At 38.9% G+C, this 19,006-nt stretch overlaps 1 protein-coding gene across 13 annotated transcripts in view; it reads right to left on the bottom strand.

The window, feature by feature from the left end:
* The window catches only part of PJA2 (praja ring finger ubiquitin ligase 2), a 63,253-nt gene that overhangs the window by 40,355 nt on the left and 3,892 nt on the right, over positions 1–19,006 (bottom strand). For 3 of the 13 annotated variants that reach the window (XR_013542154.1, XM_072992478.2, XM_072992477.2), the window contains exons 2-4: positions 8,525–8,641; positions 3,275–3,475; positions 148–1,195 (exon numbers count right to left, since the gene is read on the bottom strand). Coding sequence is in view for 12 of the 13 variants with exons in the window: in XM_072992478.2 (XP_072848579.2) it covers positions 148–1,195; positions 3,275–3,475; positions 8,525–8,570 (1,295 nt within the window). In the remaining variant the exon portion in view is untranslated. Of the gene's footprint in view, positions 1–147; positions 1,196–3,274; positions 3,476–4,036; positions 4,299–6,490; positions 6,628–8,146; positions 8,219–8,520; positions 8,642–19,006 lie in introns of those variants that run through there. The other 10 variants (XM_020779990.3, XM_078386253.1, XM_020779992.3 and 7 more) reach the window with 6 other exon arrangements.

Here is a 19,006-nt window from a genome sequence, read left to right as displayed (position 1 = left end):
GTGGCAGTCACTGGGTGTCAAACTGACATCTGGGAGGAGATTAGTATTTTAATAAGACATGGACTTTGATTCTGTTATAGACTTTACTTACACGTGCTAATTGCCAGTGTTATTCAAATATGTAGAAGACTTAAATTTAACTCTCACCTGCCTTCATCTTCATCTTTGATAGAGCTAGGAAGATTTCTGCCACATTCTTCAAATTCATCCCAGAAAGCACTATCATCTACTTTCTTCTTGTCTCGAAGAGTTAGATTCTGTTTCCATATATCATTTTGTATTTTTTTCTGTGTTCCCTCATAGTCTCTTGGGTCAAAAAACATACTAGAATTCTTTTTTTCTTTGCTGTGTTTCAAGACACATTCTGCACCGTTTTGCTGGACATCCACATTCTCACTCCACCTTCTAGCACTGGCTCTTTCTTCCTCTTCATTGGTAAGAGACTGCTTCCTATCCAACTGGCTCATGGGATTTTGCTTTCTAACTTTGGGTCTTACCACCAGTTCAGATGAATTCTCTTGGTCTCCCTTTGTAATGGTAGCACTCAGTGCATTACGAACTTGTGTCCGAACCGTAGGATCAACTCTATTTTTTTCCTGTTCCTTGTCACAACTGGTACTAAAATTATTTTCTAGTAAAGATTCTTCTTCTCCAGATGGTTTCAGAAGAGTTGTATTTTGGTAAGCAATATCTGATTCTATGCTAGAATGTCTCCTGAAAGGCACTCGTCTTACATCTTCAAAACTTCTGCTCAAAACACTATGATTGAAATTGGACAGATGTGACTGCAAATCACTGAGGGAGTCTACGCCTTTCTCCAACTCAGAAAGCATACTATCCAGTGTCTCCTGAAATATCCCCGCTTCTTCTTTAGCTAATGAAATACTATTTTGGTCACCCTCTTCCTCTCCATCACTGCTGTCTGGCTCGTAAGAGTCAATGTTTACAAAAGCAATTCCATTCTGGTCATTAAGGCTGTTGTGCTCTCCAGAATACTCTGCACAGCCATTAGAATTTACGCTATTACCCGCAGTTTGACTATCTCCCAAATAGTAGCATGCTGAAGAAAAAGTAGAAGTATCTGTGTTGATTGCATGGCTCACTTCCGTTGGATTAAAAGGGTCTTCTGATCCCACATTCTTAAACAATGGTACATCCGCCAAAGCAGAACATACTTGGGGAAGAGGACTGGAACCTTCATATAAAAATATAAAGAAAGCATACATGTTGGAATGATCAGATGAATTATAAAGTTATTTATCAACACATACACATGGTAAAACTGGCATTTCCTGATGTTCAACTGATCTGTGGCTATATATCATTAAAATATTTCCAATATTTTCACAGCACACACACACAACATTCTGATGAACATTTTGTGAATGTTCATGAACAGAGATGAAATGAATTATTTAAACAATACTGAAACAGTGTTCCAATAATAAGTGAATTCCAAGAAGCACTTCTTTCTATGGCAGAACAAATGTTTTATGAATGCCCATGACCAGAACTGAAATGAATAAATTAGGCAGGACAGAAATAATATTTAGCAGAACTGTATGTCAGTACTATAGAAATTTTAAACAATTACTTTCTAGGACAGAAGCATCTTGTAGTTTATGAGGGGTCCTACTGTACTTTAGATTTCAAAACACTACGGAGATGTAATTGCTGATGCAGCATGTATGAAACACTCAGGTATTAATACAGAAAACTTGATCAGACTGCAGGATTATTACATAATACCTCTGAATCACCATGCAGTATAAATATCCCTGCACTAGAAATCTTTTTTACCACCTAGATAGTGGTGGGTAGAATGTGGTCCACAAGTCTTATTGAGACCCCGCAAAATCAAAAAAGCAAAGTGTGCTGCTTACACACCACCCCTACAGTGCTTAACACACTCTCTGGGTGGTTTAGAATATAATTGTACAGGCTACACGCTGCCCCCCACAACCGAGCTGGGTACTCAATTTACCAACCTCAGAAGGATGGAAGGCTGAGTCAACCTTGAGCTGGCTGGGATCTAATGCAGGTTGCAAGCAGAGTTTTTGACCACAGTATTGCAGTTTAACCACTGCGCTACTGCAGCTCTCCCAAAGGTCTCTAAAATGGAGAGTTGTCTGCCCAGAAAGCTCAAGGGGGCTGTGATTGTCCGTAGAAAGACTAACCCTTCTTCCTTAGACCTTCTTAATACTTTTTTTTCCTTTCGAAAAACAGAAGCAATTGTCCAGTGACCTTTGATTTTGAAAAAGAGCAAATCCAGCCTTCAGAGGTCTGGGAATGGTGGGCAGTACTTCTGATTTAATTCCTCTTAGCACTCTGAAAAGATGAATTCAATATTTTTCATGAGTAGCATCTATTATTAAACAAAATCAAGTAAAATTAATCATACATATTTTATGATAAAATAGCGTTAATTAACTGATACTTCACTTACTGGTTCCATTCAGCTTTGGAATTCCATTCCTTTGCCTCTATCAAATTCTCTTTTACTTTCAGAAAGAATTATGGGAAGGTGATGGGAGGAAGGGATTCTGCTGCCTTTAATATGCCTTGATGGCACTGTTATACTTTGCTTCTGCTGGCTATTATTTTAGTGTTACAGGTTTTTAAAATGATTTTATTGTGATTTATATTTTACATGTTATGGGCCACCCATAACAAGATCTGTTTAATAGGATGTAACTTTATTACATGAACATTTGGCATTCTTTACTATACTGCCAATACGAAAGTGTTACTGATGGACTTTAGAATAATAAGATTTTTACATTTATTTGGTTATACATTTCTTAAAATATTTTAAATTAACTAAAGTTTAAGGGGGAAATATACAGGAATATTGACACATACTCAACTAGAAAGAACAAACGGCATAATGGTAATGAGTCTGAAAGATGACTGAGCCATGACAACTGGACAGAACAAATACAAAGATGGAAAGAACAATTAGCAATTAACACATGGTTAACACTACAAAACAGGGTAGATAACTGCCTTAAAGACTATGAAAAAAATGAAACCTATTTATTTCCATGCACGTATAACAAAACAAAAATTCCACTACTGACCTGGTTCTATGGACCCCACCACCACCCATGCCCTTATTAAGAGTGTATTATGAAAAGTTTAGGATAAACCTTTGAGCACAGCCAAATAATTTTATTCTCCTATTGAACTAAATCATACTAGTGCATTCTTATTATTTCAAATGCTTTCCCAAATAAAAAAAATTAATTTCAGTTTGCAGTAATAAGTCACGCACACAAAGAATTTTCTTTTTGAACATCATCCAGTTCTAATCCTTCACAGTCTGCATCATGTTGGTTTGAATTTCTCTCTTGATTAGTCAGAGATGGTCTAAAATTGACATAGGCATGCCTTCTTCCATATCTTCTGCCTGTAATAGTTTGATGCCCTCCTGCCGGCTTTGGCCATGTGGGCTTTCCAGCTTCCTGCCCCATTGCTGAAAGAGAAAGAGATCAGTCTAAACACATTAGAAAAGAAAAAAAATATTTTAAATTTTGGTTTTTAAAATGCTAAGGTGCAGGAAGGTATAAATTATGTTTATGTAAATAAATAAAACAATGGTGCTTATAATGCCAACAAAACCAATATAGACATCTACATACAGTATATACTATGCTTTTCAAAGTACTAAATAAACAAAGAAACAAGCATGCCCAGCTACAATTACTTCCATTTATATCCATAAATATGTTTCTAAAATACTTGTAAGTAAATTTTTTTAAAGATAAAAATCTCTATGTAGGATTGTTGCATCTTAATGAGGAATTACTATGACCTGGTTTCTAACTGGATTTCAGTGAAATATTCGTGGATGGGAAGTATTCAGTGCAACTGTTTTTCCAGTGCAGCACTAAATAAAAAGGTAAAAAGGGGAGGAGAACCACCCAGAGTAGACTTTAGGTCTAGATGGGCGGGGTAGAAGTCCCCTCCAAAAAAGATACCACCTAGCATATTTCCCCCTCTAATATTTGTGCCACTACTAAAACACTGAACGTACCCACAGTGCTCTCAAGACATTTCACACTTAATATCAGTCGGGGAATTCATCCATCCCAGCATTATCCCATTCCCCCTGTCCCACTTCCAGTCTTCGTATCTTTTTCCAGAGGGCAGCTTGGGGCAAGCTAAGAAACCAGGCTACAGGACATCCTGACAGGGAATGAGGGAGAGCAGAAGGAATTGTGTGGTTTTTTAAAGGTTGTGTGTATGAATGCATGCACGTGTGAATGTTCCTGAAAGAAGCTGGAGGGAAGTAGTCCTGAAAGGAAAAGAAATCAATGATTAGAGCAAGTGAATCTTAGAAACTAGGAGTGTAAAATGATTGTAAGAGACAGAAAAAGCTCTACTGATTCAAAAAGAATCAGTCTAAGACCCACCATTGCCTTGCACAAGTCACTTCTCTTTCACCACTCTCAATCTATCTTTCTGTAAAAACTGTTTGGCAACTCTTTATATCCACTACAGACAACGTTGTGGAAAAAGATACCCATCAAAATTCCAAATGGTCCCTGAAGTTGAGAGTCCCTGGTTTAAAATCTGATCATTTACAAATTACTGTAGCATTATCTTTGTGGAGCTGGCATGCTATTCAAAATGAATCAATGGTCCTGACTCTAAAACACCATCAATTAACTATACCAGGTAAAACATAGTTGAAGTAAATAGGCAAGAACAAGGTACAGTACATTCAACCAAGAGCAGACACTACAAAGCTTTTGTTTCTATGCTTATGTACGTGAAAAGTCATGTGAAAACGAAAGTACACCCTCTTTGAATCCTATGGTTTTACATATCAGGATATAATAAAAATCATCTGGTCCTTAGCAGATCTCAAATCTACAACCTCAGATGAACAACAATACATGACATATTACACCGTGTCATGATTTATTTTACAAAAACAAAGCCAAAATGGAGAAGTCATGTGTGAAAAACTAAGTACCAGATGATTTTTTGTCCTGATTTGTAAAACAATAGAATCCAAAGCGTGCAATTTCTTTTTCACATGAGATGGATGGATGGATGATTTTATACTCAATGATTCTCCCAAATCTGTGACTATAGACAGATCACAAGAGTGACTAAAATGGATAAACAAAAACAATAAGTTATAATTTTAAGAAAATTTAGGGAAATTATTATTAAAACACAATGGAATTACAAAATAAATTTAAAATTATCAATTTAAAAGAGTGTATCAGCTTCCCATTAAAAACTTCTAAAGCAAGATGTGAGCCAAGGCAAGCTCGTGGGGGAGAGCACTGCCATTTAGACAAGCTTGGCCCAAGTTTTGTACAGCTGTATAAGTCCTAAGCAATACTCTGAATTGTGGCCAGAAACAGATCAGCAGCCAATGAAGTTATCATTACAAAGGAGCTATGTGCTCTCTGTAACTGGCCCTGGCCAACAGTCTGGCCGCCAATCAAGCTCCCCTCTTACCTTATGCTCCCTTATGGGCAACATGATTACAAATTGCTACACTCTCTGCATCTAAGCAACAGAGACAAACAAGGAGGAACAATCCAAAGGAGGACTCCACAGCCAAGTGTTGCAAACTAGGCAAGCAACATTCACAATCATGTTCACATTCATATAACAAAGAGGCAAAGTTGTTGCCTCTTTGTTATATGACAACAGGGGACTGAAGAACTGCAGGACCAAGTTACATAAACTTAATATTGCAAGCGATATTTTATAAAATTCTGTAGTGCCCTATATCCTAGTCCGCATGCATCTTTCCTATGTTCCTTCCACAAGGGAGGGGTGCATCAAAACAGATTATTAACCTTCACTCTCTCTTACCAAGAGGAGGCAGGCAGTCTTATGAATATCTTATCAGCTAAGACTGGACATGATAACTGGGATGCTTATTTGCACGAAAAGCCAATGAATCCAATATTCTGTTTATAAGGGACACTGGCCTGATGTCACCGAAAGCTGACAAACAGGGCTTTCACTATCCTATTTCAGTCCCAGGTATTGAAAGTATAGTAGATTTAAAGACCTCAATGAGCTATCGTTGTTAATAGCTGGTGAAAACATTATCCTTTATGAATTCATTTAAATCAGAGGCAGGTAATCTGGTACCCTCTAGATATTTCAGACCAATCCCCATAATCCCCATGCAGCATGACTAATAATCAGGGATTACAGTGGTTACAAGTCAACCCAAAGCCTCAGGAGTATAGCAGGTTGCACATTTCTAACCTAAAAATTTTAAGCTAGTTACCCTTATCATAAAGCAGTGGATGCCACAAATTAAAGCTGCATAGCAGAAAATAAAAGGTCTGTTTTTGGACTGCAAAATATATATTTGTTGGACTGTGTACAACACATTTGCTTTACATGTTTATATTTTTATTTGTTAAGCCCCCAAAATGCAATTACTATTTTTCAAAAATCTTAAAATTTGATCCTGCCTGCAGCTTTATGGTCTTCTGTGCATTCTTACAGTGTTCTGGTTCTAATGTGGGGCTGTTTTTCCTTTTGCTTTTATCTATATCCACTAGACTATGCTGTGCGAAGAGTTTTCCCTTGTGATCGGTATGCAAGATCTACCATCTGTCACTCTCAGTCTTGGAACAGCTGCTTAAAAAGAAAGGAAGAGGAACAAACATTCAGGAGGAAAGTAGTAGTCATACAAAGTTTACCTCGACTCGGGTCCGTTGCCTGGCCAGTAAAATTTCTGTAAATATTCTGGCAATGTGCATCTTTAATTAAAGCATGAACAGAAAAAAAAAAGTGTTCCACCTCATATGTTAGCCTTTACAGGCAGTATTATCATTTGAACTTTTGCAGCCATGGTATAAGAGAATAAAAAGTCGGACTAAATGTGTGGATAATCAGTGTAGTGTAGTGACGGGCTGGGACTCAGGAGACATGGGTTCAAATCTACAATGAGCCATGGAAACTCACTAGGGGCGTGAAAATTGTTAAAAAAAACACTCCTTAAACATCTCACTTACATTTAAAGCCCTATTATGGTTGCTATTAAGTCAGTTCCAACTTGAGGGCACATAACAAAACTTTAATCTTTTGGCTAGCTTTGCTACTGCATTAATAAAATAGATTGGCAAATAACCCAAAACAGGAATGAATGTAGGCTCACACCTGGAAGAAAAACTGACTAACTGCCAGGCAGCATAAAGGGGAGAATCTTAACAAATTATATACCAAGGCACAGCTGAGAGCTTGTTTGTCAAACAAATGTTCCTTCAAACTATGCACATTTGAAGAGCAAGCTCTCTGCCTTGGTATACTTCCACATTTAGTCTGTGCTTAAACATCCCATGTTTCATTATTATTTGGTTTTGCTACAAAGCATTATTTTTCTTCACTTATTCAATGGCCAAAATCCTGTTGTTTAGTGTAGTAAAAACTGCACTAAAGTAAGCCCATTGAATCAGAGGAGATTTAATGAGTCAACTCCTCTCTAAGTTCCAATGACCCAAATAGACCTACTCTAAATATATGTTGCCTCAACAAATTATAATGAGAGCAGGCCTATTTGAATCAATGCAACTTACGAAGGTGATGACTCAGTAAATCTCCCCCGACTCAATGGGCCTACTTTACTGCAATTTAATAGACCAAGTAACAGGATTTTGGTCAATGTATTGTAATAATTTATCCTATTTCAGATCCAGCGGAATATTTAAGTACATTTGTTTTGCCTTGAATTGAGATGTAGTCCCATACTCTGCATAGGCAATACACATGCACACACACAGATACACACACCAGATGTAGATCTGACTGAATTCAGTTGGCCTTACTCCTTGGAAAGTGTGCGACCTGAAGTCCTACTGACTATATTCAATTCCATGTGTCTTGTTCAGTATGTCTTCTGCACTACCATACAGTAATTTGATTATTCATAAAAAACCATACCATGCTGCTTTACTGGTTAGCACTTGAAACCTTGTATTATACTTTGTCAGGGATGTGTGTTAGATCTAAAACAGAAGTACATCATTGAAAAAAGAAACCTGGATCTACTCCTATGTCTCAAATGAACAATAGGAAATGTTTGGCCTATAAATGGTCCAGGTTTCATAGCAATAAGCACCAAGGATATACTGAAGGCTTACATATCCCATAATCCTACCGTGTTGGTGCTATCCCCAGAATTCTGGTTTGCTTGTCATTATGTTCAGTTTTCATTAATTAAAGTTTGTCTCTGAGTGAGAAAAAGAAACAAGTTTGAAATGATTTCTGGACCGAAGACAAACTTTTGTTAGTGAAAAATGTATCATGTTCAGGGTGATTATTGTGGTAGGTATGATTACAGGTACATCTAGACGTAAGAGAACAAACTGGTTTGATCGGATCAAGGTACATATGTGACAGGAGGGCATTCCCAGTGACTATTGGCTTTGACACATGAACTGGGCTTTATTTAGGGATGCCAATTAGTAAAAGCATTTAAATGTATGAGCAGCTCTTCCCAATCTAAGCAACAGTCTATTTATATCAGAATACCTACTACAGTTCAGCAGGGTCTCGTTAGAAAAGATTTTACTTTGATCCATATTCTCCAAGCAGTTTTCTTCCTGACATCTCCTCAATCCAGCTGATCTATCACTTTATTTGTCCATACAACCTGTGTGATGCCAATCACATAATTTTAATTAGAATCTTCTAATAAACGTTTGTCCGTATTTCAGCTTAGTTAAGAAAACGGCACACATTCAATCACTAGGTTTGCTCATTTCTTTCTTGAGTAGGTAGAGACTTCCTAAGTGATTTAAAGAAGGCATTTCCATGACATTTTGTTATTCACATTTTTTAATCCATTTTGATTTCCTACAAACAACCTTTTCTGCCTGTGATTTTAAAATTATTTGCTTTGCCTGTATCATTTTAGGTGATTCCAGGAAGCAAATCATGAGTTACAAATGGTGAAAAGAGAAATTTTACTTTTAAAGAAACCTATTGTAAGCAATCAAAATAGCATTGCCCCAAATCACTTCCAGTTTCAAAACATTTTACCTGAAGCTTTTTCTGTTCTGCTTTGGATCACATGCACCTCAATACGAAGAGTAATTTAAAACCCATTCAGGCATTCATATTATCATTCAAGCAATATAAAGAAATAAAGGATCACATTCTGGAGAAATTCAAAACTTAACAGCAATGCTAAAGTTCAGGCCAACAAACATTATTTTCTCCTGGGTACAAAAATACACTGTAAAATCTTTATTTTCCTTGATCTATCTTTCCTAGAACACCTAGAATAAAGCAGTTATTATCTGTAAAAATAGCTTTGCCTATCCACTAGACTCAACCAGCTGAAGCTCTGCAGATGTGTTCTGCCATACTTCCTTACCCTGGGGATGACAGGAGTTACAGCCCAACAAAATCTGCAAGACACCAATTTGGAAAATTTTCTACGCACATTTCTTGATAAAGAGGGTCATAGGGGTTTCATTCTGGAGAACTGCACATACACAACAGTTGTTACATCCTGTCAAGTGATCTCCAACATATGGCAGCCTTATGAATGACCAATCCCCAAAACATCATATCCTCAATACCCCTGCTCAGCTTGTATAAAGTAAAGACAATGGCTTCCTTTTGGGATTCAATTCATCTCATATTTGGTCTTCCTCTTTTGTTGCTGCCTTCAAGCATTTCCCAGCATTATTTTCTTTACTAGTAAGTCTTGCTTTCTCATGATGTGCCCAAAATAGGACAGCCTCAGTTTCATCCTTTTTGTCCCCAAAGACAGTTCAGGCTTGATTTGCTCTAGGACTCACTTTGTCGTTGCAGTCCAGGGTATCTGCAAAACTCTCCTCTAGCACCATTATGTCAAACAAATCATTTTTTCCTGTCAGCCTTCTTTACTGTCCAGTTTTCATACCCATACATAATGATGAATCTCCATTTGGATTGATGATAGATAGATAGATAGATAGATAGATAGATAGATAGATAGATAGATAGATAGATAGATAGATAGATAGATAGATAGATAGATAGATAGATAGATAGATAGATAGATAGATAGATAGACAGACAGACAGACAGACAGACAGACAGACAGACAGACAGACAGACAGACAGACAGACAGACATTATCTTTGTCTTCTTAACATTCAGCTACAATCCTGCTTTGTCGTTTTCTTCTTTCACTTTCCCTAAAAGTTGTTCCAAGTCATTGCTGGTTTCTGCCAGCAAAATGGTGTTATCTGTATATATTAAATTATTGATGTTTCTTCCTCCACCAATTTTCACTCTTTCATCTGAATCTAGTTTGACTTTCTATATGATACGATTTGCATACAGATTGAACAGGTAAGGGGATGAAATGCACCCTTGTCAGCTGTTCAGTTGCTTGAAACATGTATTTGCAATAAACTGAATGAATGCAGTCCCAAGTCATCTGTCTTTGATAGTAATTGTATATCCATCAACAATGGTCCGGCTGGTAAATATCACAGGCTACATAGCGCATATAACGCTTTTTGCTGGCTCTAAAATGGATACTTCAGGGAAGTGAAATACTAAGAGGCCATTGCTATTACATCCCAGCTACAAAGATCAGAAATTTTGCCACTTGTACAGCATATGTCAAATTTTCTTGTGTAATGGTCACTTTATTTATCTATATACATATTTCATATAGTGTTCTGGAAAATCTACGTTTGCTTCAAAATGAAGGAACTGTGTTGCTAATGGCACCACAGTCATTTTGTATATAAAATTCTGTAGATTCTAGTTCCTTGAGAGCTAATAGTTTTTCAGTGTTCCGGGCAACCGCTAAGCACATTACACTTACATTCTCCAAGTGAATGATCAGGAATCAACGAACTATACATTCTTTGTTTCTTGGATTTATTTATGTTTCCCTGGAGGGCACAGGATACAGTGGACCATCTACTTAGGGAATTAATCCGTATTGGAACAGTGGCTGCAGGTCGAAAAGTCTGTAGGTCAAGTCTCCATTGACCTACAATGCACTGAAAACCGATTAATCCCGTAACCGGCCGTTTTTGTTCCATTTTTGTTCCATTTTGGTTTTTTTTCTGGTCTGTAGGTCGATTCTCTGGCTGCAACTCGAACCTAAATTTTGCGGCCAGAGAAGTCTGTAACTCGAAAAGTCTGTAAGTCGAGGGTCCACTGTACATAGATATCTGCATTAATTTGGCCTTCCCATCCAGATCCCTTAGACCAACAGTTCTTAGTGTGACGATCGCCCCACGTCACTCATACTATTCATAGTCATGAGCTAATTTGCATGAGCCTATGAGAGGACTGGTGAGGCGGAGTCAGCAGATATATGAAGGCTTGGCAGGAGAAGGAGGAGTCAGAGAGAGATAGAGATACAGCTAGAGATTGGGATGAGATCTAGATAGAGTTAGGGCAGGTTAGTCAGAGAGAGAGAACAGATACTATGAGATAAAGCTGGTTAAGAAAATAGCTAAAGAGGGTGGCAATGATACTGCAAGAGAAAAGTGTGTACTGAGAGAACTGTTAATGATTTGCTTGTGTACAATGTTTATCTGAAGAACTGTTATTAAATCTGATTCACTTCAATAAATAAGTTCAGTTTGTATTCACAAGACAAGTGTTCTGACAAACATCATTTATATTGAGGTAATCCACTGGTGGCAGCGAGAGGAAAATGCGACGGGAGCCTTTGTGAGGGCAAAACACGCAGGTGCTACAAGGGTGAACAGGTGTATATTTTGGACCATCTGGATACAAACAAGCTTTTGGGCCACTAGTATTCAAATAAGACATCACACAAGCAGCAGTTTGGGCCCTGGTTGGCCCATCTTAAAACTGAGAACACAGTTTGACAAGGTAATCCTAGGAGGATCACTTTGGTTAGACATTTCAATGGTCAGTCATAGTGCTGATCATGGCATTTTGGCAAGATTGTTTTAAGAAAAATGCCTTCCTGGCAAGGAGGTTCCGAATGATTGGTAATTGATGAAAAGTTCCCTAGAACCCAGCATTTACTTGGTCAGCTCAGAACATCTTGGATGTTATCATGCACAATGATAGAAAGAGTTTGATGAACTCATGTTTCAGAATGGCATCCTTCAGTCTCAAATTACTACGGCATTTGACTCCTCAGTTTACTAGGGTATTTAAGACAGCATTCATGTAGTGCCAAACAACAATTGTGTGTCATGTACAAAATTTTTGATGAACTTTGTAGTCTACCATTATTCCTCATAACCAGATGAGCCTTGGCTTTCTTGATCTTCTCTGTGTTATTGGGAATGTTATCAACATCACCCCTATGGAGGAGTATACTATAGGTTTTATTGTTGTTACATGCTGTCAATTCAGAACTGACTTATAGTGACCCTAACAGGGCTTTCAAGGTACCGTGAGATATCTAAGGAGTGGTTTTACCAGTTCCACTCCCTCAGTGATTTTCCATGGCTGAGTGGGATTTGAAACTTGGTCTCCAGAGTCCTAGCCCATCACTCTATCCATTACACCACATTGGGTAAGCCAGTGTAGGCTTTGCCAGGTGATAAATAGATTTGAAGCTACCCCTACCACTAGTAATCCTGTTTCTGGACCTTTACCAATTCTGAATGAAAAACAAACCTGACATCTAGCAGGATTTATAATCTATGGTCAGTAGGATGACAGTAACTGACAGGCTTCTGGTTAAGCACACTTATACCCTTGGGATCTCTTGTATCCATTACAGTACTCCCTCAGGAAATCACTGTAGCAGTACATATCAGCAAACTGTGTATTTTGTTATCAAAGGAACTCTTTAATAGCAAAACTGTAAGAGACATTCTAAATGCAGTTTCTCCTATAATGCAATTAATATGAAAGTAAACAACTGCTTGAGTGCTCACTGGAAGGGCAGATCCTGAAGCTGAGGCTCCAATACTTTCGCCATCTCATGAGAAAAGAATACTCCCTGGAAAAGACTCTGATGTTGGGAAAGTGTGAAGGCAAGAGGAGAAGGGGACGACAGAGGATGAGATGGTTGGACGGTGTCACTGAAGCTACCAACATGAATTTGACCAAACTCCAGGAGGCAGTGAAAGACAGGAGGGCCTGGAGTGCTCTGGTCCATGGGGTCACGAAGAGTCGGACACAACTAAACGACTAAACAACAACAAACAACTGCTAGCATCCAAAGAACTACCAGACCTGTTACAGGAGATTCCTGTCCCAGCAAAAGTTTACAGCAGAGATTCTAACAAAATAAGGTTTTATATCATGCACTTCTTGCTGGAAAACATGACGACTTCCCGTAAGGTTCGGCAAAGTGCACTCTGTAGGCTGCATGGACCTCCAGGCTGTTTTTCTATTATTTTAAACATCCAAATCAGAAACAAAGAGATGCACGACTTTTCCATAAATCTCCAGTTCAGTGTCTGTCCTGATGTCCAATAGACACCATCTTATGATAACATTAATTTTTCATAATCTGCCCAACATTTGCTCATTTACTCTCTTTATTTATTGCAACAATAGAAACATATTGTTCAATGAAGAACGCGTATAACCTGCTGGTTACTACTCAAGAGTCTTCTCAACAGACACCACCATCACCACCACCTCGCACACTTTCAAGGGCAGTGAGGGCTCTGGGAGGACAGGACTGGCACATGCAAGCTTACTCCATAAAGATGTGGAAAGGTATGCAGTCAGTGTTTCTACAACATCTGAATAATGACACTGCAGAACACAAAAAGCAATATTCTGGGAGAGTTTCCTGGGCATGCTAGGGAGAGAATATAGATATCTTCACATAAGACAGAACCCTTCCACACACCCCTGGTATGGTCCAGGAATAGGTGAAAAAAACAGCAAACTGTTTAAGTTTTAAAAACATTGGGAAAGGGGGCAAACAAACATGCTGCCTTTCCGTTCTATCTTCTGTTTATCAAAGCAAGGCTAGAAGACTGTTGGGATTTCCCTGCCTCACTCAGTTCTGCCCATATAGCTTAAATGTTACATTCAAAGGTCTACTTGTACATTGTTTTTATAATGATACTTGAAATATTTCGAACATAAGAACTCAACACCTTACATGTCTTATGAAAAAAATGAGGTCACTGAAAATGTCCTGATTTTAGTACACCTAAGAAAAAAAATGTGCTTCCAGGATATTTATCTGAAAAAAATAATTATACCTTTGTTATAGTTGATGGTGTATTGGGCCCCCTATCCCAATTTAACACTGTTGTCATTAACTTTGCTACTAAATTGATACTATCAAAGTTACCGTATTTTTCGCTCCATAAGACGCACCTTTCCATAAGACGCACCTTTTTAGGAGAAGAGAACAGGAAAATATAATCTGTTTTCTTCGCTCCATAAGACGCACAGACTTTCCACTCCCCTGTTTTGTGGGGAAAAAGTGCATCTTATGGTGCCAAAAATACGGTAAGTATTTTCTAAGGGGAAATATAAGTGAAAATTCATCTAGAAAATTTCCATTTCCTGTCAAATGTTTCTACCTAACATTTTTGCTGCTATCTCTTGTGATTTTTGAAAAAAAATGTTTGATAGAATAAGACACTGATATTCTTAAATAACGTACATTTCTTAATGCCTATTAGTTCTGGGTTTTTTTAAAAATTCTTTTGCATCTTTATTTTCTAACATTCATTGGAGGGCAATTCAAAAGCTCAGTAATAAAGTACTTGTTCGGTTTGCTAAGAACAACCCCCCTAGGATCTCCAACTGACATAGAAAAAAACTCTCATTTGACAGTCTGAAAAACTGTAACCAATTAGCACAGAAAACACAGAGGCAAATGCTTGATTTAAAGGCTGAAATCCTATTTAAGTTGGCCTAACTTAACATTACACCTGCAAAAGTGCATCAGGACTTACATGCTCTCAGCCAGTATTACATAATCAACCGCACAGTTCACGTCATGGCTGTGTGGTTCATGTTGTGGCTGTGCAATTGATTACATGGTTCATAACAGAAGTTCATATCCCAATTGCAGTGATGGCGAATCTATGGCAAGCGTGCCACATCTGGCACACGAAGCCCTTTCTTCTGGCACGCGAGTGAGTGGCCCACGCACCCCCCTTGTGATAACAAACCTTTTGAAGTGGCTGCAGCTGGGATTACCCTCTCTCTTCCTGTTCTGGGTCCTTTAACTTCCTGACCGTCCCCATGATTCCCCCTTTAACTTCTTGTCCATCCTCATGATTCCCCCTGAAACTGTCACTTCCTGTTCCGGTTCTGGTTTTCCATGCGGCACGGCAGCAACTGGTTTCTTCCCCACCCCCTCATTTTGGGCACTCAAGCTGAAAAAGGTTTGCCTCCACTGGCATAATACATCATGCAATTTATGTCCAGACTCTTGCATAACATCCCTGTGTAAGTGGTTCATGGATATTACTTCTGCCCTTTGATTTTTTGTCTGCAATTTCCATAGTATTTGCATGAATAGCAGCACAACAGGATTTCAGCCACTGTTATACAACTTATTTTGATGGACAATCCTCCTGATTTCTAAAAAAATAAGCTCCAGGAGACCAAGTATGCCCACTCCTCCTCTGTTGAGCCTGAGAAATTGTAAGATATGCCCCACTGCCACCACCTAACCTGCAAAGCCCTAAATGGCTTGGGTTCAAGCTATCTCAAAGACTCCATCTACTGTACCTTTATGAGCCTGCTTGAGTATTAAGATTATCAGAAGAGACCTTTCTGTCTGTCCCTCCACCTTCACAGATGCATTTGGAAGGCCTTCTCTGTTCTGAATGCAATTATGTTTTCCTTTTTTCAGTTTTTCGGGAGGCGGATGTCACCACAAAGCAACAGGTCACAAAAACAATACAGAACCACCAAAGGCTGTCAAACCAACCACATCACTCTCACATGCCTTCCCCTGCCACACACAACTCACAGCTGCTTGAGTCACACATGAAACAACTAAGTCTGTCTCAAATACCTTGTGATACACAGCAGAAGAAACAGGAAGAAAGTAAAAGGTGAATACATGAAATTAAAAATGGATCCTCATGATTCTATACAATATTTATGTGGGATCCTTGCTAAACCACCATCAAATCATATATACTGTCTACATCCATAAACTAAAATCAAATTGTAGAACCCATCTATGCCCACAAATTACACCACAGAAATCATTGATCCTTTGGCACTTGGCTACATAAAAACATGAATCTGAGAAATGGATCCTCATGGATCCACAGGATTTTTACCTCGGATCAATCTCAAACCATTGTCCAATCATAGACCCCATTTGTACCCACAGGCTACAACAGTGAAACCATGGCTCACGTTAAAATCATGTGGATTCCCAAAGAACCATTTCTTGGATGCATGTTTTTGCACCATTGCAAAGCCAAGCACTGAAGGACTCTTGATATGGGGGTTGAAGTTTGTGGGCAGAGATGGAACCTATGATTTGAGGGTGGTTCCTCAAGGATCCCATATAAAGATCATGTGGATCCATGAGGATCTGTGCCTTGGATTGATGTTTTTGGACCTCAGCACAGTCATGCGCTGATAGACCCACAATCTCTCGGGTGTATTTTGTGGGCATGAGGATTTGTGCCTTGGATCCACATTTTTGCCCCATAGCAAAGCTATGCATGTGTGCCACAGGTGGCACGCAGAGACCTCTCCTTGGGCACACAAGCCATAAGTCGCCAGATCACTACCCCTCCACCCACCCCCCATTGCAGCCAAACCTCAGGATCATAATCCACCTATCCCTGCTACCTTCCTTGGTTGTAAATCAGGCACTTGTAAAACATTTCTTTTGATCATAGAAAAAACTGCTTTATTGTTCTTATTGTTCACTGTTGTAGAAGAGAATAGCCCTGGCAGTTAATCTGGTTTGTTTAATCCGGCTTTGAATTGCTATTTCCACTGGACGTGACTGCAAGCAGAAGGGAAGGCTCTAATTAAGGCAGGTAGGAAGACGCGGGAGAGGGACAGGTGATTTCATCAAGCTTTTTAAAATGTAATGAGAGGAAATGGGATCATAGGGAGCTGAAGCAACTGATTGTAGAAAATTTAGGGTGAGAGGGAGGGAAGGTGGGTGTGTTTAGCTTTATTGAGTTAATCCATCTCACGTACAGTCTTCCTCTTTTCCTACTGCACTGCACTTTTTCCTCCATTGCTGTCTTTTCCAGTGTGCTTGTCTTCTCATGATGCCACTGTAGTACAATACCCTTTGTTTGGTTATTTCAGCTTCTAGTGAGAGTCCACACTTAATTTGCTTTTCTTATCTTTCTGATAAGTCATGATATCTGTAAAACTCTTTTCCAACACTACATTTCAAATAAGTGAAATGTGTGTATAAACTTTATGTAGTGTATAAAATGTAGGTAAACACTTTAAAAGTTTGCACTCCTATATATAGCTGCTTTTCTGAGGGTGGCTTACTTTGGAGGAAACCGGTCCAGGATTTCAATGTACTTAATAAGCTTTATAAATAGGGCACATTTAATTACGGTAGATGTTGAGCTGGATAAACACATTGGCAAATCAGCTACCATGTTCTCTCGACTCACAAAGAGAGTATGGCTTAACAAGAAGCCTATAGAGCCTGTGTACTGAGTACACTTCTGTACTGCAGTGGGTCCTGGAACCTTTGTGCATGCAGGAGAGGAAGTTGAACATGTTCCATATGCGCTGTCTCTGATGCATTTTTGGTATCACCTGGCAGGACAAAGTTCCAAATATTGTAGTCCTGGAACAAGCTGGAATTTTTAGCATGTATTTGTTGTTTAGTCATTAAGTCGTGTCTGACACTTTGTGACACCATGGACCAGAGCACGCCAGGCCCTCCTGTCTTTCACTGGCTGCCGGAGTTTGGTAAAATTCATGTTGGTAGCTTCAATGACACTGTCCAACCATCTTGTTCGCTGTCATCCCCTTCTCCTCTTGCCTTCACACTTTCCCAACATCAAGGTCTTTTCCAGGGAGTCTTCTCTTCTCATGAGATGGCCAAAGTACTGCAGCCTCAGCTTCAGGATATGTCCTTCCAGTGAGCACTCAAAGTTGATTTCCTTCAAAATAGATAGGTTTGTTCGCCTTAAAGTCTCAAGAGTCTCCTCCAGCACCACAATTCAAAAGCATCAATTCTTCATCAATCAGCCTTCACTATGGTCCAGCTCTCACTTCCATACATCACTATTGGAAAAACCATAGCTTTGACTATACGGACCTTTGTCAGCAAGGTGATGTCTCTGCTTCTTAAGATGCTGACTAGGTTTGTCATTGCTTTCTTCCCAAGAAACAGGTGTCTTTTAATTTCATGGCTGCTATCACAATCTGCAGTGATCATGGAGCCCAAGAAAGTAAAATGTGTCATTGCCTCCATATCTTCCCCTTCTATTTACCAGGAGGCATGATCTTAGTTTTTTTTATGTTGAGCTTGAGACCATTTTTGGCACTCTCCTCTTTCACCCTCATTAACAGGTTCTTTAATTCCTTCTCACTTTCTGCCATCAGAGTGGTATCATCTGCATATCTGAGGTTGTTATTTCTTCTGGCAGTCTTAATTCTGACTTGGGAGTCATCCAGTACAGCCTTTTGCATGATGGCAGGCACTCCCATTTCTTTAAGAACTTGCCATAGTTTGCTGTGGTCCACACAGTCAAAGGCTTTTGCATAGTCATTGAAGCAGAAGTAGATGTTTTTCTGGAACTTTAACATATATACATTACTGAAACAGTGACATCTACATTGGCTTGGGCATGTCGTGAGAATAGGTTGTTTATGACTGAAAAGGAGTAAGAATATCCACAGCTCACTGATATGGCCTGCTTACCAACCTCATGTTTTTTACAGCACACGTCAATATACTGAACAAAAAACTGCAAGGTTTAGGGAAAACAGCAGAAAGGATGTTTTGTGACATCAGAACATTTGAGAGAAAACTGCAGGTTTTTGAGAGAGAACGTGAAAATGGGCAGCTGAAATATTTTCCAAATCTAAAAATGCATTTGGAATATTCTACAACATTTACAGAATATCCTAC

The sequence above is a fragment of the Pogona vitticeps genome, chromosome 2, assembly GCF_051106095.1.
Source record: "Pogona vitticeps strain Pit_001003342236 chromosome 2, PviZW2.1, whole genome shotgun sequence".
Classification (NCBI taxonomy): domain Eukaryota; kingdom Metazoa; phylum Chordata; class Lepidosauria; order Squamata; family Agamidae; genus Pogona; species Pogona vitticeps.
The sequence above is the reverse complement of the archived record's forward strand: the minus strand, read 5'-3'. Positions and strand labels throughout refer to the sequence as shown.